The following is a 24,682-nucleotide window of genomic DNA, read 5'->3' as shown; positions in this document are numbered from 1 at the left end:
AAAGACTGACCCCGAAGTGACCTGCTAGAGCCATGGAGCCAGGAGCAGCCAGACCACAGCCAAGGCCCCAAGACCAAGATATCACCAACGGAAACACACATCAACAACCTGTGATATGTACATCCTATTTGGATCCTGGGTCCAAACTGTTTTATAAAGCCTCATGAACACTTGGGTATTTGCTACTAAGGAATTATTGCTAATTATTCTGTGATAATGGAGCTGTCTTTTAGAGATACATGCACTCTTTTCAGATACAGAAACCAAGAATATTATGACATCTAAGTAAAATAACATGGTCTCTGAGATTTGCTTCAGAATCACACGGGAAGGGAAGAAGCAGCAGGGGCTGATGAAGAAGCCAAGGCTGAGCCTGAGCACGGTGGGAACTGTGGCACTGGGCAAGTCCAGGGCTCAGTACACCACCAAGTCCACCTTCATATGTGTTTACACTGTTCCCCATGTTTTTAAAGTATTTAGAAACCTTATAGTAAAATGGCTCATAGTGTACTAAGGATGAAAAATTTATACCTAGGCATATTACAATAAAATTTACAAACATCAAAGATAACCAGTCAATCCTAAAAGCTTCTAGAGAAACAGTCTTGAAGGATCAGGAAGCAGGCTAACTTTACCAATAGTAATCACCAAATACAAGAAGGCAACACAGCTGAAGAAACAAGTTTTGAATTTGTAATTTCATATCCAGCCAAAGTACCATTTAAACTTCAGGGTCTAATAAAAATTCTCCCAGACATACAACCGAAACACTCCTGAAAGACTGTGTTCAGAAGAGAGACAAACCTAGGAGTCCCTGCAAGAGATCTGGCTTGACTGTGAGCACAGACTTTTTACACTGTGGCTGCCTTAGAAACAAACAAAAACCTAAGTACAGATAAGACAACCAAGAACTAAAAACCTAAACAATACCAACATTATAGGATATAAAGCAACAGATTCAAGAAGCTCAACAAACCCCAAGCACAAGAAACAAAGAAACTTACACCAAGGCACATAATAATCAAATCACTCAAAACCAGCGATAAAGAGAAAAACCATAAAAGTGCCAGAGGGAAGAAAGGCACAGTATATACAAGGGAATAATGATAAGGAATAAACTTGTAGAAATAACAGTGGATATACCGATGTGGACAATGACTGCTAAGCTGCCATCATTAGGAGAGGTGGTGCTGTCATGATGACAGACGAATCTATCAAGAGAACAGAATGGAGTCCAGAGAGAGTCACCCATGAGCAGCTGCATTTAGACAAAGGGGCAAGGGCATGGGGACAACGGGATTCCCACATGCAAGAAAGTCAGCTTTGTACCATACCCTGAACTCACACTAAAATCAACAAAATCTAAACCACAGACCTAAAGGTAAAACCTAAAACTACAAAACTTCTAGAGGAAAACACAGGTAAGAATTTTTGTGACCTTGGGTTTGGCACTGATTTCTTAGATACAAGAACAAAAGCACTATTCAAGAAAAAAAGGAAGTGATAAGCCAGACTTCATTAAAATTAAAAACTTCTGCTACAAAAGCCACTGTAAGAGAATTCAAAGAGAAGGCAAAGCCTTGGAGAAAATATGAGCAAAGTACATTTATGGTAAAGGTCTTGTTTTCAGAAAGTAAAGAACAAGAACCAGATACAGTTCACAAGGGCAGAAAGCAGGTCCTCAATGTCAGTTACACGTAAACAGAGGCGACAGGGAACAGGAGGTGAGGACAGGCAGGGGACCTCTGGTGACCTCACTCAGGGTGTGCGGACACGTGTTCGTTTTGTGCCCAGGGCTGTATCGGTGGAATGCTGATGGGGCCGTTTCCAATGTTGTATGGAAATGTTGCATCATTTATGTAATCAGAAAAGAAATTATTGTCAGTGTGGGGAAGTTTTTTTAAATGTATATTAAATCGGTAAGAAATTATCTGATCAAAACTTTCCTCAAATCACTTCATCACACTCACACGTTAACAAACCATTTAAAATCTTCATTTTTTAAAAAAAACATTCTTAAAACAAAATGGCCATTTCTTTATCTGTCTTGAAAGTTTTCCTTTATAAAAGCTGAGTTTAAATATAAAAAAAAATATTTAATCACACAACAGTGAAAATGTTAAACAAGCATAAGAGTGTTCAAAAGCTATTGATATATAATCTATACTAGGAAGCACAGGGCTTCTCTAGTGGCTTGGTGGTAAAGAATCCGCCTGCCAGTGCAGGAGAGACGGGTTCCATCCCTGGTCCAGGAAGATCCCACATGCCGCGGAGCAACTAAACTCATGCACCGCAACTACTTAGCCTGTGCTCTAGAGCATGGGAGCCACAACTCCTGAAGCCCACATACCCTAAAGCCTATGCTCCACACAAACAGAAGCCACTGCAATGAGAAGCCCACACAGCAATGAGGCCCCAGCACAGCCAAAAATAATAAATAAATAAAATGATAATTGGAAGCATGCATTTTTTTCAATGGATGTCCTGATAATTCAAATAAAATGTCAGAGATAAATTCAAATATTTATAAAAGCACTAACAGAATGGCAAAAATCTAATTAGAAGGAAATCTCCAAAATTAGAGAAAAATAAAATACTGAAACACGTAGAGTAGTAGAGTGGTTCCCGACTGGACAAATCCACCAACACCAACCCCAAAGTTCCAGTAGAAAAATGGACACAAACATTTACAGAAATTGTGTCAATGGTGAAGAAGATTTTGCTTTCTTCTGAGACTTCTATATGCAACCACTGAGAGGAGCACGCTCACACCCCAGGCCACACAAAAACATACTGAGATCTATGGAAGTTTCGTTTTTTTCTTGAAAACCATGATGCGGTAAGTCACGGTTCAGAGGAGACCCTTTCCTCAGCAGATATGTGTGTCTGAGCAGAGGACCGCGGCGCTCCAGGCCCTACCTGACCGGAAGCGCTCGTCCCGGGCGTTGCTGGGCCGCGGCTTTGGCTGCTTGGGCGTAGGGGCTGAGGCTTGTGTAGGCCCGAGGATGCGATTCTCCACTTGCAGGGAGGGGTCTACTCCTGAAACAGTTTCACAGAAACACCTTGAGTAAACAACCTGCTCTTCCAACAACAGAAAAACCCATGTCGAATAGCACACACCTCTCGCATGCTGCTGCACAGCACCTGCTGCACAACCACGCACACCAGGGGCCCCAACACCCAGAAGACCCTAAATTTGGAGGTTGGGGCTGAGACATCAATGTCAGCTTCCAGCCCCTCCCTGTCAGCAGCCCCGGGCCCCCAGCTTGGTGCACATGGTGCATGGGGCCAGCTCTCTAGCTCCAGCTTTCTCGAGCGCCCCTCCCTCCCCCCGCACTGGCCCTGGTGTCAGCAAGCCCAGCAGGAAGCATCTCACAAAGCCATCACCAGGGTGTTGACAGCCGCTCTCAGACACAGGAAGAAAGCTGATGAGAGGCTCAGAGGCTTCAGGTGCTAACCACGTGGGCCTGTGACACCTGTGTCTCAACCTGATGGGTGGCCAGCTCTCTGTGCCTGTTGCGTGCGGCCCCACGGCTGGCACACCCATGGCCGGCTGACACCCAGGCTGTCAGGATGTCATGTGTTGAGTAAAGGACAAGCACGAGCCTGCAGGGTCATTTAACAGAGTCCCTGGTCCTGCCTGAGCACTAGATTGTTTCAAGATGTCCCAGAAAAACAGCCTTAGCCACCAGCCCTTATCACTCCCCGAAAAGCAGCAGCCTGTCCCCACCTCAGCAGTGGCCACAGGACTGGAATACATCAGTTCTCATTCCAATCCCAAAGAATGGCAATGCCAAAGAATGTTCAAACTAACACACAATTGCACTCATCTCACACACTAGCAAAGTAATGCTCAAAATTCCAAGACTTCAACAATAGGTGAACAGAGAACTTCCAGATGTTCAAGCTGGACTTAGAAAAGGCAGAGGAACCAGAGATCAAACTGCCAACATCCGCTGGATCATGGTAAAAGCAAGAGAGTTCCAGAAAAACATCTATTTCTGCTTTATTGACTACAGCAAAGCTTTTGACTGTGTGGATCACAACAAACTGTGGAAAATTCTTCAAGAGACATGAATACCAGACCACCTTCCCTGCCTCCTGAGAAGTCTGTATGCAGGTCAAGAAGCAACAGGTAGAACCGGACATGGAACAACAGACTGGTTCCAAATTGGGAGAGGAGTATGTCAAGGCTGTATACTATCACCCTGCTTATTTAACTTATATGCAGAGTACATCATGAGAAATGCTGGACTGGATGAAGCACAAGCTGGAATCAAGACTGCTGGGAGAAATATCAATAACCTCAGATATGCAGATGACACCACCCTTATGGCAGAAAGAGAAGAACTAAAGAGCCTCTTGATGAAAGTGAAAAAGGAGAGTGAAAAACCCGGCTTAAAACTCAACATCCAAAAAACGAAGATCATGACATCTGATTGTATCACTTCATGGCAAATAGATGGGGAAACAATGGAAACAGTGGGAGACTTTATTTTCTTGGGCTCCAAAATCACTGCAGATGGTGACTGAAGCCATGAAATTAAAAGACACTTGCTCCTTGGAAGAAAAGCTATGACCAACCTAGACAGCATGTTAAAAAGCAGAGACATTACTTTGCTGACAAAGGTCTGTCTAATCAAAGCTATAGTTTTTCCAGTATTTATGTATGGATGTGAGAGTTGGACCATAAAGAAAGCTGAGCACCAAAGAATTGATGCTTTTCAACTGTGGTGTTGAAGAAGAGTTTTGAGAATCCCTTGGACTGCAAGGAGATCCAACCAGTCCATCCTAAAGGAAATCAGTCCCAAATATTTATTGGAAGGACTGATGCTGAAGCTGAAGTTCCAATACTTTGGCCACCTGATGCGAAGAGCTGTCTCATCAGAAGAGACCCTGATGCTGGGAAAGACTGAAGGCAGGAGAAGGGGACAGCAAAGGATGAGATGGCTGGCTGGCATCACTGACTCGATGGACATGAGTTTGAGCAGGCTCTGGGAGTTGGTAATGGACAGGGAAGCCTGGCGTGCTGCAGTCCATGGGGTCGCAAAGAGTCAGACACAACTGAGTGACTGATCTGAACTGAACTGCCCTACCTGGGCCTCAGAGGGTCATGACCTCTGACGCTGCTCATGAAAAGGCCACCTGACCCCAGCTCTCTAGGATGACACACAGAGAGGACAGAGGAGACAGGGGACGTGGGGGCCCTCACTCGGCTGCCTGAGCCTCCAGGCACCTCTGTGACTGAGGAGCCCCTGGGACACCAGCTCTGGCTCTGCAGACAGGAAGGAGCTGCCCCCAAGACTGGCCGACCTCCAGGTGTGGGCACAGAATGCTGCTGTTGCTGATGTTTATGTACCAGGTTTGGAGTGTTAGTTAGCTCTTTAAAACTGAACATATACACACATACATGTATGCAACATGCAGCAATACGGATCAGCACTGCTTCTAGCTTTTTGTTTCTTGGACTGACTGGAATAAATTTCCCTAAAATCTATAATGGAGAACACAGAATCCTATGCATTATGGACTATAAACAGGTATGCTTGCAAAGTGATGTGTAAATATAGGGATATCCTTGCATTTTTATTCCAAAATACAGTCTTTTTATTGAGATCGATTAATTTATTTAACAAAGATATAAAGCCCAATGGGAAACCACTGGATGAAAGAGTAGGTATATTTTTAGTTTTAACAGGTATCAAGAAAGAACTTCTCAGGCCACAGCAATTCACACTCCCACAGGGTGCCATTTCCCCATGTCTCTGTCAGCACTGGATGTTACAAATTTCAGAATCTTGCCAATCTGACAGGAGAATGGTTCACTAATTTGCATTCCCGTATCTACTAGTGAGGTTGAACATACTTTAATGTTTACTGCCCATCCATATGTCCTATTCTTTGAATTCTATTAACTCTATCCAGCTAAGGAGCCCCCAAAGGGTATCCCAGATGGCTCAGTGGTAAAGAACCTGCCTGCAATGCAGGAGATGTGAGTTCAATCCCTGGGTCAGGAAGATCCACTGGTGAACGAAATGGCAACCCACTCCAGTATTCTTGCCTGGAAAATTGCATGGACAGAGGACCCTGGCAGACTATAATGCACGGGGTTGCAAAAAGTCAGATATGACTGAGCGATTGAGCATGCATGCATGCAAGGAGCCCCCAAAGGACCTGCAGGGAGCCCTGGTCAGCTAGAGGCTCCACCCTACGCTGGACATGCTCCCAGGCCATGGCCAGCTGGCCGCAGCTCAGTCACTCTGCAGTGCTTCATTTCTAGGGAGACAATCATAAACCTGTTTGTTTGTTTTTTTCCCCAGGTCTCTCATCTTGTCATCACTCAAACATTATTCAATATTCTCCTGAATTTTATAGTATTTGTAATTACAAACATACTTAGAGCTTTATTCCTGAAGTTTACATTCACTAATGCTGCAGAGGAAAGGGGGTCCCACTGTTGCCTCCACAGGTATGGCACCAGTTACTAAATAAATCTTCCCTCCTTTGAATTCTCCTGAATCATTTCTAGCCCTCCCCTTACACTGTTCAGTTGTCCACACATCTACCAACACCCTGTGGCTGGGACTATCAAGGGTTTAACTATGACCAGGTTTAACACCTTGAAGACCAAGCCTTTCTCCCTGGTATTCCTCCTCAACAATATACTAGCTACTCTCAGAACTCTTCTCCTCCAAGTGAGTTATTTCCAATGCCAGGTTTGGGGGAAAAAAAAAATCAACCACTGCTATTCAGACTGGATATTTTGTCACATATTAATTTAGAAACTACTACTTTTATAGTATTAAATTTTTGCATTTAAGATATTGGTATATTTCTTCATATTTTAGGATCCTGGTTACTCCTTTCGAATAGATTGTATGACCCTAATATAGATCCTGTGGCTTTCTTGATAAATGTATTAAAAACATTTGACAGTTTTTTGCCATTATGAATGTGAGCTGTTTTATTAACAGAAATATTGCCAGAGAAAAACTATTGATTCTTACATATTTGTCTTATATCAAACCAAAGCACTTACTAATTCTAATAGCCAAGTAAGCAGTCACCTAGATTTCAAAGTAGCAAACAACAGCACCTGTGAGAGGGTGGAGTCCTGCTGCTTGTCCGTGGTGCCGCCTGGGCACTGGCCTGCAACAGAGGGCCTGGGGGCAGCCCAGCGGGCTTCTCATTTGCCTGCTAACAATTAGGGTTTCCTCTGGTAAAATATTTATGTAAGTCTTTAGCCCATTTCCTACTGGGCTTTTTAAAAAAATCACACTAGGGAACTTTCTGGCTCTTTATAAAGTTTAAATTAATTAAAATTAAATTAAAAATGCAGTGTCAGTCACGCTACCACACCTCAGGTGCTCAGAAGCCACACGTGGCAAGTGCTCAGTGGGCTGGACAATGGGGCTGCAGACCATTCCCACTCTGGCGAAAGGTCTCCTGGATGCTGCTACTTCACCTGCTCTGGACTCCAATCCTTTTTCTCTTATTTATGTTACGATCATCTTCTCCTATACTGTGGCTTGTCTTTAATCTCTTTATGGGAACTTCTGATAAAACATGATTCTTAATTTTAACACACTCTAATTAACCAATCTTTTCAGTCACTGCTTTTTGGTACCTCCAGGGACTTGAGAAATCCCTCCTCCTGTCTAGAGATGGTGACAGTTTTCAAATACAATCTTCCAAAGGTGCTATAATTTTTGACTTTCTCACTAAAGCCCTTCATATCTGGCTTCTGTGTCTTAAGGAACCGTGCCAGCATTGTGACCTACAACACCACCTCCACCATAAACCTGGTCCCCAGAGCCATACATGTCTGTCTGGGTCCATGTTCTGTTTGTGAATTGAGCTATCTACCCTTGTGCAAAACCAGGCTGTCTTAATGATAGCTTGCTATTAACTCCTCACATCATAACCAGCAAATCCTCCAACCTCATTCTTCCTTTTTATCATTATTTTGAATCCCTTAGCCCTTTAAACTTATATATAAATTTTTTAACTTCTTTTTTTTGCCTTGCTGCACAAGCCACATGGGATCTTAATTCCCTGAGCAGGGATGGAACCTGTGCCCACTGGAGTGGAAGCATGGAGTCTTAACCACTGGACTGCCAGGGAAATCTCAAACTTCTATATAAATTTTTAAATCAGCTTCTTAAATTCCACCCCCAAAAACTGTGTTGAAACACTGAAGGTGCTGACTATTGAAGATCAGTATAAGGTGGGAGAACTCACATCTTTATAATATTGTTCCAAACCTAAGTAAGGAAATGTTCTTTACTAAAATCATAAAAATAATCATGGTCTACGATAATAAAAATAACATAAATCCTATTTGGGGATGAAATCTATACCAAACCAGAGACATAAACTTTAATCTATGACTTTGGACTTTATAATTTAATATTAGACACATTATTTTCCCAGCCCTTATTAATAAAATATGAAACTACCAAAGTCAAACTCTAATATCAATTTTTAAATCAGTTTTATACGACTTGTGTTAACCTCACCTTGAATGAGGGGCACACAGCGTGCAAGCAGCTTTGCCCTTTTCTTTTCATATCCTTTTTGAGTGATGTCACCTAAAACAACAATAGAAAAATAGAATTACATTTCTTCTAAAGTTCCCCCAAATTTTTAATTAAAGTTTATTCATAATGGAAAAACTGGAAACACTTAGGTCCTTCAACTGGTAACTGAATAAAGAAAGGATGAGGTATCCACACAAGGCAGCGCTACTCAGCAGTAAGAAGGAGCAAACTCCTGACAGACAGTAGTCCGGGTGGGTCTTCCAGGCATACAGCTAAGCCACAGAAGCCAGGCTCCAAAGGCTCCAAGCGCAATGGCTCCAGTCACATGACACCTGGAAAGACACTGTTACAGGCAGGGTCAGACTGCCGCCACAGGAGGGGCTTTGGGAGGACTGACCAGGGTGGGACGAGGGAATCCTGCAGGGGGTGAGGCTGGTCCATGCTGTGATTGTGGGGCTGGTTCTACGACGCCACATTGGTCCAGAACTCACAGAACTACACCCTAGGAAGGCTGAGTCCGATAGTAAGCAAACACTTCAATATCTAAAATCTGAGATCAGCATCTCAGGGGAGCATGTTGGAACTGTAGACTCTGAGGCCACACCCCAGACTGACAGAATCTGATGTGCATTGCACTGGATGCCCACGTGATTGCGCAGATTTGAGCTGTGGAGTCCTGGTGTGAGGACCCACAGAAACCAACCCTCGCAGCCCACAGGCTATCACTAGGCCAGGACTCGGGTTCCAATAAATTATCATAAAGAAGAACAGCCTAAAAAGGAACTAACATACCCAAGAACAAGGCAGGAAACGTGTCTGCAGGGGAACGCTTCTCATCTAAGCACACCAGCTGATTTCCTGGACAACTCAAGCACTCGGGGTGTATTCTGTGTGTTTTTGACCAGAAACACATTACAGTGTCCACCAGTATCTTGTTCTTCAAGTAAACTGTCTTCAACAGAGAGCTTCAAGTGTTCTCAAGCCCTCCTGGCATCCCCTCCCTGTCCCTCACTCCCCTCACCATCTACTCACCCCACACAAGCCAGCCAAGCAAGGAGGCTGCTGGGAGTCAGAAAGCAGGCTGCCACCACGCACTGAGCACCAAGTACTTCCTCAGCTGTCAAAGGACCAGCACTTCGAATGTCTGACACGTACATTAAGCCTCCCTGAAACCCTCTGGGAGAACATTAGCCCACCACCCACAGAAGATGAGCCTCAGGTCAGGGAGCCACTGGTCCGGCTCTGGGCTCGACACAGAGCCCCTGCTTTGACCACGGCTCCCTCAGTCGGGCCCCTCCCCGCCTCCATGCTGTGAGTCACCACTCACCTTCACCCTACTCTCCCAACAACCCCACAGGACACTCCTCTATTGCCTCGAGTGCCTTTTAATTTGAACATGTTCTGTAGAACATATGCCACTTTAAAGTCCAGGTATTTTTACTTTACGTGAATAATATCATATAATAAATCTCACTCTACTGCCAATTTTTTCCATTAAACACTTCATTTTTTATATTTATTTTTAAACTGGAGGATAATTGCTTTACAGAATTTTGTTGTTTCCTGTCAAACCTCAACATGAACCAGCAATAAGTTTTTGAACCTCCCTCCCATCTCCCTCCCCACCCAACCCCTCTACGTTGATACAGAGCCCCTGTTTGAGTTCCCTGAGACAAACAGCAAATTCCCATTGGCTATCTTTTACATATGCTAATGTAAGTTTCCATGTTACTCTCTCCATACATCTCACTCTCTCCTCCCCTCTCCCTGGGTCCATAAGTCTGTTCTCTATGTCTGTTTCTCTACTGCTGCCCTGTACCAAATAAATTCTTTGGTACCATCTTTCTAGATTCCATATATATGCATTAGTATATGATATTTATCCTTCTCTTTCTGACTTACTTCACTCTGTACAATAGGCTCTAGGTTAATCTACCTCATTAGAACTGACTCAAATGCGTTCCTTCTGGCTGAGTAATATTCCATTGTGTATATGTACCACAACTTCTTTATCCATTCATCTGTCAAGGGACATCTAAGTTTATTCCATGCTCTAGCTATTGTAAATAGTTAAGCACTTCATTTTTATTATCATCCAATCTCTGCTGGCTCAGATAGTAAAGCGTCTGCCTACAATTTGGAGACCTGGGTTCGATCCCTGGGTCAGGAGGATCCCCTGGAGAAGGAAATGGCAACCTACTCCAGTATTCTTGCCTGGAAAATAACAAGGATGGAGGATTCTGGTAGGCTACAGTCCATGGGGTCGCAAAGAGTCGGACACGACTGAGCAGCTTCACTTTCACTTTCAATCTCTGCTATAATGAGCACACCAGACCCACTGCTGACCACAGTGGCCCATGGGCTGCGTCTTCCTCATATATAGAGACAAATTTAAATGAAAACAATATTACAACACTAAACTAAAAAAGATAAATCCCTATTTACAAGCAGAGCATTTGGTTTTACAAGATTTTTTTCAATTTCTTTGTTAAATTTTATTGGAGTATAGTTGATTGACAATGTTATGTTTCTGCTGTACAGCAAAGTGAATCAGTTATATATACACACATATATACACACACACACACACACACACACACACACATATACATATATCACTCTTTTTTATATTCTATTTTCATATAGGTGGCTTCCCTTGTGGCTCAGACAGTAAAGAATCTGCCTCCAATGCAGGAGACTTTGGGTCTTCGACCTCTGGGTAGGAAAGATCTCTGTAGAACAGAATGGCTACCCACTCCAGTATTCTTGCCTGAAAAATTCCATGGACAGAGGAGCCTGGCAGGCTATATAGTCCATGGTGTCACAAAGAGTCAGACACAGCTGAGTAACTATCACTTTCACTTCTCATATAGGTAGGTCATTACAAATATTAGTTAGAGTTCCCTATGCTACACAGTAGGTCCTTATTGGTTAATCTATTTCATATAGCATTGTTGCTGTTCAGTCCCTTACTCATGTCTGGCTCTTTGTGACCCCATGGACTGCAGCTCACCAGGCTTCTCCTCTGCTTCACCATCTCCCGGAGCTTGCTCAAACTCATGTCCATCGAATGAGTGATGCCATCCAACCATCTCATCCTCTGTCGTCCCCTTCTCCTCCTGCCTTCAATCTTTCTCAGCATCAGGGTCTCTTCCAATGAGTTGGCTCTTCACATCAAGTAGCCAAAGTATTGGAGCTTCAGCATCAGTCCTTCCAATGAATATTCAGGGCTGATTTCCTTTAGGATTGACTGGTTTGATCTCCTTTCTGTCCAAGGGACTCTCAAGAGTCTTCTCTAGCACCACAATTTGAAAGCATCAATTCTTTGGCACTCAGCCTTCTTTATGGTCCAATTCTCATATCCATACATGTTGCTGCTGCTGCTGCTGCTAAGTTGCTTCAGTTGTGTCCAACTCTGTGCGACCCCATAGACGGAAGCCCACCAGGCTCCCCCGTCCCTGGGATTCTCCAGGCAAGAACACTGGAGTGGGTTGCCATTTCCTTCTCCAGTGCATGAAAGTGAAAAGTGAAAGTGAAGTCGCTCAGTCGTGTCTGACTCTTAGCAACCCCATGGACTGCAGCCTACCAGGCTTCTCCCTCCATGGGATTTTCCAGGCAAGAGTACTGGAGTGGGGTGCCACTGCCTTCTCCGATCCATACATGACTACTGGGAAAAACACAGCTTTGACTAGACGGACCTTTGTCAGCAAGGTGATGTCTGTGCAGGTTACACTGTGTAGGCTGGGCATAGCTTTCCTTCCAAGGAGCAAGTATCTTTTAGTTTCATGGCTGCAGTCACCATCCGCAGTGATTCTGGAGACCAAGAAAATAAAGTCTGTCACTGCTTTCACTTTTTCCCCTTCTATTTGCCATGAAGTAATGGGGCTGCATTCCATGATCTTCGTTTTTTGAATGTTGAGTTTTAAGACAGGTTTTTCACTCTTCTCTTTCACCCTCATCAAGAGGCTCTTTAGTTGCTCTTCACTTTCCACCATTAGAGTGGTATCATCTGCATATCTGAGGTTACTGATATTTCTCCCAGCAATCTTGATTCCAGCTTGAGTCATCCAATCCAGCATTTCGCATGATGTACTCTGCATATAAGTTAAATAATCAGGGTGACAATATACTGCCTTGACGTACTCCTTTCCCAATTTGGAACCAGTCTGTTTTTTCATGTCTGGGTCTAACTGTTGCTTCTTGTCCTGCATACATGTTTCTCAGGAGACAGCTAAGGTTGTCTGCTATTTCTATCTCTTAAAGAATTTTCCATAGTTTGTTGTGATTCACACAGTCAAAGGCTTTAGTGTAGTCAATGAAGCAGAAGTAGATGTATTTTTGGATTCCCTTGCTTCTTCCATATATAATAGTGTGTATATGTCAATTCCAATCCTGTGATATTTTAAGATTAAGTATTCATTTCCTAGAAACAGTTTCTTCCTATGCTCCCATTTCAAATGAGTGCTCACATGGTGAAGGCAGCAAGGAGCATTCAGGAAGGAAACATGCTAACTCCCAGTTTGGTGCCCACGGTCTCCTGAAAGTTGTCCAGACCAACTGAATAGAACCAGCTACATGTTTTTACAGGTGGCCAGCTACATGTTTTCAAGTATTCAACATAGACCACCAACCCAACATGCCTCTGAATGCAACATGGGATCCAAGACAGACTCCAGCAAAATTAATGAACGAGTAAAGGACTCACATCCAAGGTTCCTGACCTCAGGTACAGTGAGCAATATAGAGACAGACAGCAGAGCATGCTCCTCGACTCACTGCACAGATCAGGCGATCCTGCCCACAGGCCAGAGGAAGGCCCCGACACAGCAGAGGAGAGTCTCCCCTGGCTGGCCACTCAGGCCCGAGCAGCTCTGGAAACACACCAGGATGTCCACAGAAGGTACTTCTCTGGTGGTCTGTGAGCAACTGTCTCACTACCCCACACACTGGGTACAATGTGTGGCGCAGGCTGACCTCCAGGCTGCAAACCAAATGAATTACAAAGGCAAAATCCCAAATGATATCAAGTCTCTAACTCGGCAACACAGTTTCTAAAAACCTATTCTGGAAAACACTCAACAACTCCTTAAGGTCACAGAAACAAGGAAGGACAGGCAATGGACATTACACATAAAAGCAATGTGAGACAGCCTGTCCACAAAAACAAGCAGGAAGAAGTGAGTTTGCAGCCCCACAACACTACTACAGAACACTGTTGGTCCTAAAAATACCCTAGTATCTGGGGGAACAGGGAGGGGAACCACTTACATGAGATCCATGAGATCCCACTAAGTAAACACAGCAAGCTGAAGAACAGCGAATATATAAAAAACGATGTAATTCTGGTGAAAGTTGCTCAGTCGTGTCTGACTCTGTGACCCCATGGACCATACAGTCCATGGAATTCTCCAGGCCAGAATACTGGAGTGGGTAGCCTTTCCCTTCTTCAGGGGGTCTTCCCAACCCAGGGATCGAACTCAGGTCTCCTGCATTGCAGGCGGCTTCTTTACGAGCTGAGCTATCAGGGAAGCCTGTTCGCAGGTATGTAGGCAGATATATTTTTGTGTGAGCAGAAAATGTCTGGAGGGTACCCAACACATTATTAGTAGTGTTACTCCTGGAGAATGATTTATTTGGCTTGGGGTAGGTATTAGACAGATTTCATTTTTTACTTCACTTCTGAACTTGTTAAATCTTTTGGCACAATAATCATACAATCTTTTGTAATTAAGAATATATGGAAGCTGGTTTGATAACATACTATGGTTATATGTTATTGCAGGAAACGGAATGAATTCTATGTACTATTTTTATAACTTCTTCTGAGATTAAAATTATTCCAAACTTAAAAGTTAAAAAATATATGAGAGAGACTACATAAAATTGGTGTTATTTCTGTCTTAAATGTTTGATAAAATTTGTCAGTGAAACCATCTGGGCTTGTAGATTTAATTCCCAGGGTTTTTCTTTCTTCTTCTTTTGCTTTATTTTACTTTTTCTAGAGCAGTTTAAGGGTTACAAGCAAAACTGAAGGCAAGGCCCAGAGGGCTCCCATACACCCTCTACCACCACATGCACAGCCTCCCCATCATCAACATCCACCACCCGATGGTGCGTTTGTTACAGGTAATGAGCCAGCACTGACATGGAAGCCTCATCTTCCAAAGCCCTCCCTCGTGTCATGCATCCTATGGACTTGGACAAATGTATGATGACATATAGCAGCCATTTAGCTATCATACAGGGTGTCTCACTGCCCTAAGAATCCTCTGTGCTCTGCCTACTCAGCCCTCTTCCCAGCCCGTGAACCCCTGGCAACTACTGATCTTTTTACTGTCTCCATAATTTTCCAGAATAGCTGGAACCCGTAGCCTTTTCAGACTGATTTCTTTCACTGAGTAACAGGCATTTAAGATTGTTCCCTGTCTTTCTTGGCTTGATAACTCGCTTCTGTCTAGTTCTAAATATTCTATAATATTCCATTGTCTCAGTGGACCAGTTTATTTATCTATTCAACTACTGAAAGACATCTATCCTGCTGCTTCCAAGTTTGGGCAGTTATGACTGGAGCCACTGTAAACACCCGGGTGCCGGTTCTTGTACATATCACCTGGTGATGAAAGCAAACTATGGTATGATTCACATTCAACCCTCATAACCAGAACTTAGAAGACTCTTGCAGCTGACAGAACTCCCCCCAGCATTTCCCAGCTGCATAGCTTCCCTCCTGTGAACTTTCCAAGGATCAGCTGCTCTGCTCAGGCAGCAGTGGGGAGGACGGGGCAGGTCTGCCCTCCAAGCACCCCTCCCTCTCAATGGACTATGGAGACCAGTGAACAGTGGGAGCAACACACTCCCTCCCCACCACTCCTGCTCCTCCCAACGGTGACTTACCTGCCTCACTCCTGCCATCCCCACACAGACAGCACTCACCCTGCTGACTGACCTTTTTGACTTCCCAGAGTCTAGACTGCTGTGAACAGCTTTTTAACTTTTAACACTGCCACCATTTCAGTGAGATGTGGGGAAGGAGAGTCTTCTTTACCTGATGACTGGCCATGAATACTGACCTGGAAAACCCTATGCCCCTGAATAAATGCCCTTGTCTGGAAAGCCTCTCCTGCCTCAGCCGCACAGACGCCCACATGTGCTCCTGCATCTGCCCCTGCGGCAATGCCTTCTTTGGTCTCCCTGCGGCCTCCCCTTGCTGCCTTTCCCTTTGGGGTCTGGGTTGCTGGAGGGTTTGTTAGAGGGCTTCTTTGCATTATTCAGTTCTCCACAGGCGGCAATTGTCTTTGTTCCAATTATGACAGTTGTACTGATGGCTTCCAAGTTTCTACTGTCTGACCAACCCTTTCTAGAAATGCCAGTCCTACATGTCAAATGCACGGATCTCCCCAAGATGCCTCACACTCAACAGGTATGAACAGACGTGTTCTGCTTGCGCACACATCTTCAGGAACAGCCCCACCACCTCCCTGGCACTCACTTCAGGAACTCCTGCAGTGTCCCCCTCTCCACACTACAGCTGCTAACTATATTCCAGCCCATTCTTCCCGAGGGCTCCACCGCCCTCCAAACCAGCACAAACTCCTGCCCTGGGTTATGGTAGTGTGCTCTCCAATTTTTCTGCTCCCAGTGTCATACTCACCCAAACCACTCTCTACATGCTGCCAGAAAACTCACTCTAAATCAGAGCAGGAAAGAGAAACTGACAAGAGATCACCCCAGAGTATTTCAACTGCTCCTTAACACCTGAACAAACGACCTGCTGGCTCCATCATTTATTAACAAACACATGCTTAAAGCAAAGCACCCAAGAATAACCACACCTCAGTCCTTTTTAAAAATTAGAAAATTGGCTATCTCTGCCTTTAAGGTTTTGTGGGTTCTGAACGTACACACTAATCTAATTTTAATATTCTCCCCACTATTGAGAAAAGGGGTAGAAGACTGCATGCTTTGGGAGCATGACTCTTTTTCAGCAGAGTGCCTTTACAGAGCATACGGTTTGCTGTGCTGTCCAATACAACAGCCACTACTCATACATGGCTATTTAAACTTTTTTGTTAATTAGAAGTAAATTAAATGACTGTTTAGTTCCCCAAACCCACAAGCCACGTTTCGAGTGCTGAACACCATATGTGGCTCGTGGCTACCATACTGGATAGCACAAAACATTCCCACCCCCACAGACCTCAGGGTGCCTGTCACCTCACATCCACACCACCACTGGCTGCAGGTGGCACCTGCGTTTGCTTCAGTGCTGGGCTAGATTTCAGAGTCTGGTCCAAACTCCTCCCTGGGATGCACAAATCCTCCCGTGAGCGAGCCCCCACCCTCCAACCTGTTCTCTCCACCACCTGCCAGGGGGACACTGTCTGGAAGCCCAGCCCACTTACTCTGGCTCATCCTCCTCTGTCTAGCACATTCTGTCATCTTCTCCCTCACCCTCCTCACACATGCCTTCAGAGCAAAGCTGGAAGAATCTGTCTTTCCTCCATTGGCCCTGCTGGCCCAGGTCTGATGATCAGAGCTGACGGGGCCCTGCACACACCTCACAATACTGCCAGTTTTTCAGTCTGTCAGCCTCACTAGCTCATGAGCCTTTTTGTTCAGTCCGCGGAAGCTTGCTGAGAACACGATGACAAGCTGAGGGTCTCAGGCTGCTCTAATGAAATGTCACAGACTGGGAGGTCTAAACACCAGGTCTGGAGGCTGGATGTCTGAGACCTAGGTGTCGCAGGGCTGGTCCCTCCTGCGGCCTCTCCTCGCGTGCAGGCAACCACCCACCTGGGTCCTCACAGTCTTCCCCCTTGTGTGTGTGTGCTCTTGGTGTCTCGCTCTCTTAAAGACACCAGTCTTACTGAATCAGGAACCTACCTTTATGGACTCATTTAATCTTAATCTTCTCCTTAAAGGAATGCAGTCACACTGGGGGTTAGGGCTTCAACATATGAATTTGGGGGAAGAGTTCAATCTGTAACACCAAGATTATCTAATGATGAAGTTAGAATCTCTATTTCTATAACATTTCTATAACCTTTATTTCAAAATGGCCCTAGTTTTACTCTTCCTAGCCGTTTCCTAACAAGGCTAATCCTTAGGCTCCTTCGTGTTCAGACAAAACCTAAGGACACGAACCAAGCATGGAGGACCTTACCAGGACATGCTCTTTTCAGTTGCCAGCTTTCAACAAGCACAGGCATACCTTCTGACATTTCAAATTCTCAGTTTAAAGGTTCTTTACCAAAGACTCTGTAGAAAAAGTCTGAAGTCTGAAAAGGAATAAAAGCTCCTTCTCTCTTTCCAAGATGGTGATCTTAATTCACGACAGTCAGTGTAGACTAAAGTAAAATCTTAAATCATGACAGTCAGTGTAGATTAAAGAAATAGGATGTCTATTCTTTCCTCACAGCTGGGTAAGGAAGTAAAGTGCTGCACTCAATATGCCAGCAAATTTGGAAAACTCAGCAGTGGCCACAGGACTGGAAAAGGTCCGTTTTCATTCCAATCCCAAAGAATGGCAATGCCAAAGAATGTTCAAACTACTGCACGATTGCACTCATCTCACATGCTAGCAAAGTAATGCTCAAAATTCTACAGGCAAGGCTTCAACAGTATGTGAACCAAGAACTTCCAGATGTTCAAGCTGGATTTAGAAAAGGCAGAGGAACCAGAGATCAAATTGCCAACATCTGTTGGACCATAGAAAAAGCAAGAGAATCCCAGAAAAACATCTACTGCTTTATTGACTACACCAAAGCCTTTGACTGTGTGGATCACAACAAATTGTGGAAAATTCTTCAAGAGATGGGAATACCAGACCACCTTCCCTGACTCCTGAGAAACCTGTATGCAGATCAAGAAGCAACAGTTAAAACTGGATATGGCACAACGGACTGGTTTCAAATTGGGAAAGGAGTACGTCAAGGCTGTATACCGTCACCTTGCTTATTTAACTTATATGCAGAGTACATCATGTGAAATGCCAGACTGGATGAAGCACAAGCTGGAATCAAGACTGCCAGGAGAAATATCAATAACCTCAGATATGCAGATGACACCACCCTTATGGCAGAAAGCAAAGAGGAACTAAAGAGCCTCTTGATGAAAGTGAAAGAGGAGAGTGAAAAAGTTGGCGTGAAATTCAACATTTAGAGAACTAAGATCATGGCATCCAGTTCCATCACTTCATGGCAAACTGATGGGGAAACAACGGAAACAGTGATAGACTTTATTTTGGGGGGCTCTAAAATCACTGCAGATGGTGACTGAAGCCATGAAATTAAAAGATACTTGCTCCTTGGAAGAAAAGCTATGACCAACCTAGACAGCATATTAAAAAGCAGAGACATTACTTTGCCGACAAAGGTCCATCTAGTCAAAGCTATGGTTTTTCCTGTAGTCATGTATGGATGTGAGAGTTGGACCATAAAGAAAGCTGAGTGCTGAAGAATTGATGCTTTTCAACTGTGGTGTTGGAGAAGACTTTTGAGAGTCCCTTGGACAGCAAGGAGATCCAACCAGTCCATCCTAAAGGAAATCATCCTGAATATTCATTAGAAGGACTGATGCTGAAGCCGAAGCTCTAATATTTTGGCCACCTGATGCGAAGAGCCAACTCACTGGAAAAGACCCTGATGCTGGGAAAGATTGAGGGAAGGAGGAGAAAGGAATGACAGAGGATGAGATGGTTGGATGGCATCACCGACTTGATGGACATGAGTTTGAGCAAGCTCTGGGAGTTGGTGATGGACAGGGAGGCCTGATGTGCTGCAGTCCATGGGGTCACAAAGAGTCAGACATGAACAACTGAGCGACTGAACTGAAATAAGTACACAACACCAAGTCTGTACGGAAACCCCTGCATGGTTCATGGTCCCCAGCAATGACTTGAGGTGCTGACCCAAGAATCCAGGAACTCACAAAACACAGGCCATTCATTTCCTGTGTGCAAAGGGGAAGGAGCCAAGTGCATCCAGGAGACACCTTCATCAACAGATGACAGAGATGAGCAGTGTAGGTGTTTCCATCCCTGAGCACAAAGGTTTCTCTTTACCGAATAGTATGCATTTTCTCAGTCTTTTTAATACACAGGTTAACACCAGAAATGTTAGATAATTTAAGGGCATAAAGACTGATCTGAAAGGATTGTCAGTCTCACTCAGAAGCAAGCTCACTACAAATAAAATGCTACAGGAAGAGTTCATCTAAGGACGGACCAGCAGCACACTTCCCATTCACGTCACCCTGCTTCCTTCCCACCCTTTCCTTGGCTGTGTCGTAGTAGAAGGACCCAGTGCTTTGGATGAATTCATTTTTATATTAAATAAATGTTGCATGTCATGTCAGGCAAAGAATACTAAAAGATGAAATTAAAGAGTTTTCAAAATTACAAGTCTTCAGTAGTTTCACCCCCCAGCCCCCAATACTGAGAGGAGGGCTCAGCAGCAACAGGCAGGCTGACCCCTGCGGACATCCCACAGGACTGGGGGCAGCAGCAGCCTCTGACCCAGGTCGCACTGGAGGACCCTTCCCTCCAGCAGACTGGGGCCCCATGCCCATCTCTTCTCAAAGCCTTCAGTCCTGAATGTCATTTCTCTCACTTGGCAAGGCTGAAGGTCAAAGGATGACAGGGACCTGAACGACCCTGCAGAGGCCCTCCATGTGCAAGAGTAGGGCTCTGACCCTTGAAACTGGGCTGTCCCCCCAAAGGGTACCCTGACACAGCTTACTCCTTCCTGCCCACCAGCTGAGTGCCCGGTGCTGAGCAGGATGGTAGGCACTCACAGGTGCCGTCACTGCCGAGGGGGAGACAGGATCCTTACCTCATATCTGTGGCTCACATTAGGCCACAAGCCACAGGGGAGGCAGTGACAGCACAAGAACAGCAAATCTGAAGAGTCCTGGCCCCTTCCCATGTGTGACACATTTACCACACGGGCAGCGGGCACAACCCCCCCGCCCCCGGACACAGCGGAATCCCGGAGCAGACTGGCCGGCATCCCCACTCCCCCTCCTCACCTCACCCTCTGCTCCATCGGTCTCAGTACAGGGATGGAGACTCTGCATGAGGTACCTGTCAGACCATGGGCCTCCTCCACGGCACCCCAGGTCCGTGTTTATCCACAGCTCACCCTCCTGGCCGCACAATTCACCAGGCTCCTTTCTCTGTAGCCATGACCCAGCTAACCAACCTGCATTGAGTGCTGCCCCCAGGCCATATGCACAGCCCCTCCTGCCACTGTCTGCCTGCCCAGAGGGATTTCCTGACCCCCAGTCTGAAGTCCCCTACCCACAGTCCCAACCTCCCTTTCTCCAGCAGGGGTTAACAGAAAGCAAAAGGACACAGCAAATGGTGCCTTGCTCTACAACAGACACTGGGAATGTAACAGGTCAATGGACCTGGGCAACACTTCCGTTTGGGACACAGAGGAGAGGACAGCAGTCTCGGCCCTGCTCTCGTGGAGCATCGCAATGCACAACTAAGCAAGAGCCAGCCACAGACGAGAGGGCCCTGAGAAGGGCAGACAGTTCAATTCAATACATGCTGACCAACAACCATGTACCAGGAGCCATCTCAAAAAGCAGGTCATGGATACAGGAGATAGACCTGCAGAGCAAACAGCAAACAGCCCTCCCAACACAGGTCTAGACCAGTGGCCCTACAGGCAGTTCAGGCCTCCAAGAAGCAGATGCGGTGACAGGATCAGATGTGAAGAGATTTATGTGGGAAAATGGGGAGGGGCCCAGAGGAGGCTGTGAGCTGTTAGACGTGACTGAGGAGGAAGAAGAAAGACAGGCAGGTTTGGAAGGAGAAGCCCTAGACTCCAGGCAGCTCCAGGAGTGTCAGGCCCGTGGGGTCCTTGAGCCAAAGTCCCTGCCAGGAATGTGGCAGCTTCAACTCCTGCAGCAGAAGTCATGGCCTCAGTGTGGGGTCAGTGTGGACCCAGAGTCCAGCAGGGGAGGCCCGAGTGGATCATGGCCACTGTGGGGCCAGAGGAGACTTGAGTCTTGGAGCTCCACCGCGGGTCCTCCCCGGCTGGACCAGACTCGCAGTGCGCTCATCTCAGTGTAACTCTTTCCCTCCCAGTAGTTCAGAGCAACAGACACTCCATCCCGGTTCAATGGCTCCCTGAGGCACAGCTCAGGACTCCCCAGGCTTCACTGAATTCGAGAAACTATTACTAAAATGTTAAGTATTCAAGCCAATTATGGATGATTCTTGATTTAAAACTGAGAATAAATACCATGTGTGGTTTTACTTTTTAAAAACTTTTATTTATTTATTTATTTATTGGCTGTGCTGAGTCTCTGTTGCTACCTGCCGGCTTTCTCTAGTTGTGGCAAGTGGGGGCTACTCTAGTTGTGGTGCTCAGGCTTCTCACTGTGGGGGCTTCTCTTGTTGCAGAGCCTGGGCTCTAGATGGGCTTCCATAGTTGTGGTGCATGGGCTTAGTTGTCCTGCAGCATGTGAGATCTTCTCAGACCAGGAATCGAACCCATGTCCCGTGCACTGGCAGGTAGATTCTCAATCACTAAACCACCAGGGAAGTACTTTATTCTTCCATTAATTCAACAAAGATTCAGTAGAATACCTAAAATATGCTAGAGGCTGAAGACATGAAGATGCACAGATCAAAATTTCCTTTGGAAGTGCTCCCTATGAACAGGCAAAGAAAAGTCCAAGTAAACAATAAATACAAAATTGTGATAAATCTTGTAAGAATGACACAATAAGTGTTAAAGGAACAAAAAAGCCAGCACCTAACTCTGGGTGGGGGGCAGGTGGGCTGTTCTCAGAGGAAGGCAGAGCTTCAAAAAGAAAGTGAAGCTTAAGTTTAAGTCTTAAAACAAAGGCAGGAACTCAACAGGTACAGAAAGTTGGAAATGACCAGCATGTGCAAAATTTTAGGATATTAAAGTGGAAATTCTAGTATTGATATTCTTTTAAAAACTTATAAATCAAAATTCTTTAAAGAGACAACTCATTAACATGATTTACTGTAACAAGAAAAACAGTTCTAAAGGGAATATACCTGAATCATGAATAATGGATTTTGCATAAAGTAGGTTGGACACATTGATACAAGCAGCTAGTCAGTAAGTATAACTTTTAAAGATTTTCAGACATATATTTTATAAACTAAAACATCTGATTGCCCTTAAAAATATAAACAGAAATTGCATTACACTGGGCAACAGCTAAAAAAATTGTTATAAAAAGTAGAAGAAACACATGTTGACATCTAGGTATTTCCTTAAAAGCTTTTCATATTACACAGTCTTATTGTTCAGTCACTCAGTCATGTCCAACTCTTTGCAACCCCATGGACTGCAGCATACCAGGCTTCCTTGTTCTTCACAATCTCCTGGAGCTTGCTCAAACTCATGTCCATTGAGTTGGTGATGTCATCCAACCATCTCATCCTCTGTCGTCCCCTTCTCCTCCTGCCTTCAACCCTTCCCAGCATCGGGGTCTTTTCCAATGAGTAGGCATCAGGTGGCCAAAATAAAGGAGCTTCAGCATTAGTCCTTCCAACGAATATTCAGGATGATTTCCTTTAGAATGTATTGGTTTGATCTCCTTGCAATCCAAGGGACTCTCAAGAGTCTTCTCCAACACCACACTTCAAAAGCATCAATTCTTTGGTGCTCAGCTTTCTTTATGGTCCAACTCTCACATCCATACATGACTACTGGAAAAACCACAACTTTGATTATATGGACCTTTGTTGGCAAAGTAATGTCTCTGCTTTTTAATACTCTGTCTGGGTTTGTCATAGCTTTCCTTCCTAGGAGCAAGTGTCTTTTCAGTTCATGGCTGCAGTCACCATCCACAATGATTTTGGAGTCCAAGAAAAGAAAGCCTGTCACTGTTTTCCCATCTATTTGCCATTACATGGTCTGGTAGTTCTCAAAGGTGTAGCTCTCAAGAACCCTTCACACTCTTAAAACTTACTGAGGACCCCAAACAGCTTTTGTTTGTGAGCTATCAATGTTTACCATATTAGAAATTAAAACTGTGAAAATTTTTAATATTTAATTAATTTAAAAAACTGTACACTAAACCTACCATAAATAAATAATAATAATTTCCAAAGCATTTAGTGATTTCAGGTATTGTTTTACTCTTATGAGTCTCTTTAACATCTGGCCTCTGGGAAACAAATGGATTCTCCTTATCTGCTTCAGTTCAATGGCCTGCAGGATAAACATGGGCTAGAAAAGCAAGGAGTATTTCAGTAGCCTTTTCAGATCACTGTGGACATTCTTTGATGCCACACCCAAACTAGGCAAACTGTAGGTTCTTAAACAACAGTTGCAATGTAGAATCTAAAACCTTATCAATGAACTTATCGTACTGTTATGTTGCAATCCATTGGTATATCTCTGAATGGGTCTTTTACCCATGCACAGATTTGAAGCATGATGCACTGGTCATTTGGAAAATACTGGTTCACAGAATTATGCAGCTCTTTCAAACGTTGACACATTTCACCCAATAATGTCAATAACTCACATTCTGGACTTCCTTGCTGGCGCAGTGGATAACAATTCACCTGCTAATGCAGAGGACATGCTTTGATCCCTGGTCTGGGAAGATTCCACATGCCAAGGAACAACTAAGCCCAGGTACCACAACTACTAAGCCCACGCACTGCAACTACTGAAGCTTGCAAGCTTAGAGAAAGCCCATGGACAGCAACAAAGATCCATTGCAACCAAAAATGCATAAATAAATACATAAACTATTTTTTAGGAAAACACCTATAGGCTTAAGGCAGTCCTTACGTGAGGGTGGGGTTAATATTAAAAAAAAAAAACTCATTGATTAACATTGCCACTGAGCCCATCAAAAAAGTCTCTAAGTACTCAGAAGCTGTCAAGCTCATGGTAGCAGACAGAAGTTTTAAATTTTTGTATTTTTCCTTGAAAACACAAATATTATCATTGGCTACAATTTTTGACACTTGTTCATTTATTTCTCAGAAAATGTCCACCAAGTACCCAGTTCTGAATAACTGTAGTTTGCCTGCCACTCATTTTTTTCAACAAAAAGTCACACTCCAGAAGAAAAGTGGCCAGTTTGTTCTGCAGCTCAAACAGCACAACTGCCATTCCTCACACAGGCCCTGG

The 24,682-nt window shown here is 44.6% G+C and overlaps 1 protein-coding gene across 15 annotated transcripts in view; it reads right to left on the bottom strand.

The window, feature by feature from the left end:
* Positions 1–24,682, bottom strand: part of DIP2A (DIP2 acetate--CoA ligase A) — a 113,140-nt gene that overhangs the window by 84,353 nt on the left and 4,105 nt on the right. For 11 of the 15 annotated variants that reach the window (XR_014076782.1, XM_081570268.1, XM_081570267.1 and 8 more), the window contains exons 2-3: positions 8,520–8,591; positions 2,920–3,039 (exon numbers count right to left, since the gene is read on the bottom strand). Coding sequence is in view for 12 of the 15 variants with exons in the window: in XM_081570268.1 (XP_081426394.1) it covers positions 2,920–3,039; positions 8,520–8,591 (192 nt within the window). In the remaining 3 variants the exon portion in view is untranslated. Of the gene's footprint in view, positions 1–2,919; positions 3,040–6,174; positions 6,277–8,519; positions 8,592–24,682 lie in introns of all 15 variants that reach the window. The other 4 variants (XM_081570276.1, XM_081570277.1, XM_081570272.1 and 1 more) reach the window with 2 other exon arrangements.

The sequence above is a fragment of the Giraffa tippelskirchi genome, chromosome 2, assembly GCF_054371585.1.
Source record: "Giraffa tippelskirchi isolate mGirTip1 chromosome 2, T2T-mGirTip1v1.2.pri, whole genome shotgun sequence".
NCBI classification, from domain to species: domain Eukaryota; kingdom Metazoa; phylum Chordata; class Mammalia; order Artiodactyla; family Giraffidae; genus Giraffa; species Giraffa tippelskirchi.
The sequence above is the reverse complement of the archived record's forward strand: the minus strand, read 5'-3'. Positions and strand labels throughout refer to the sequence as shown.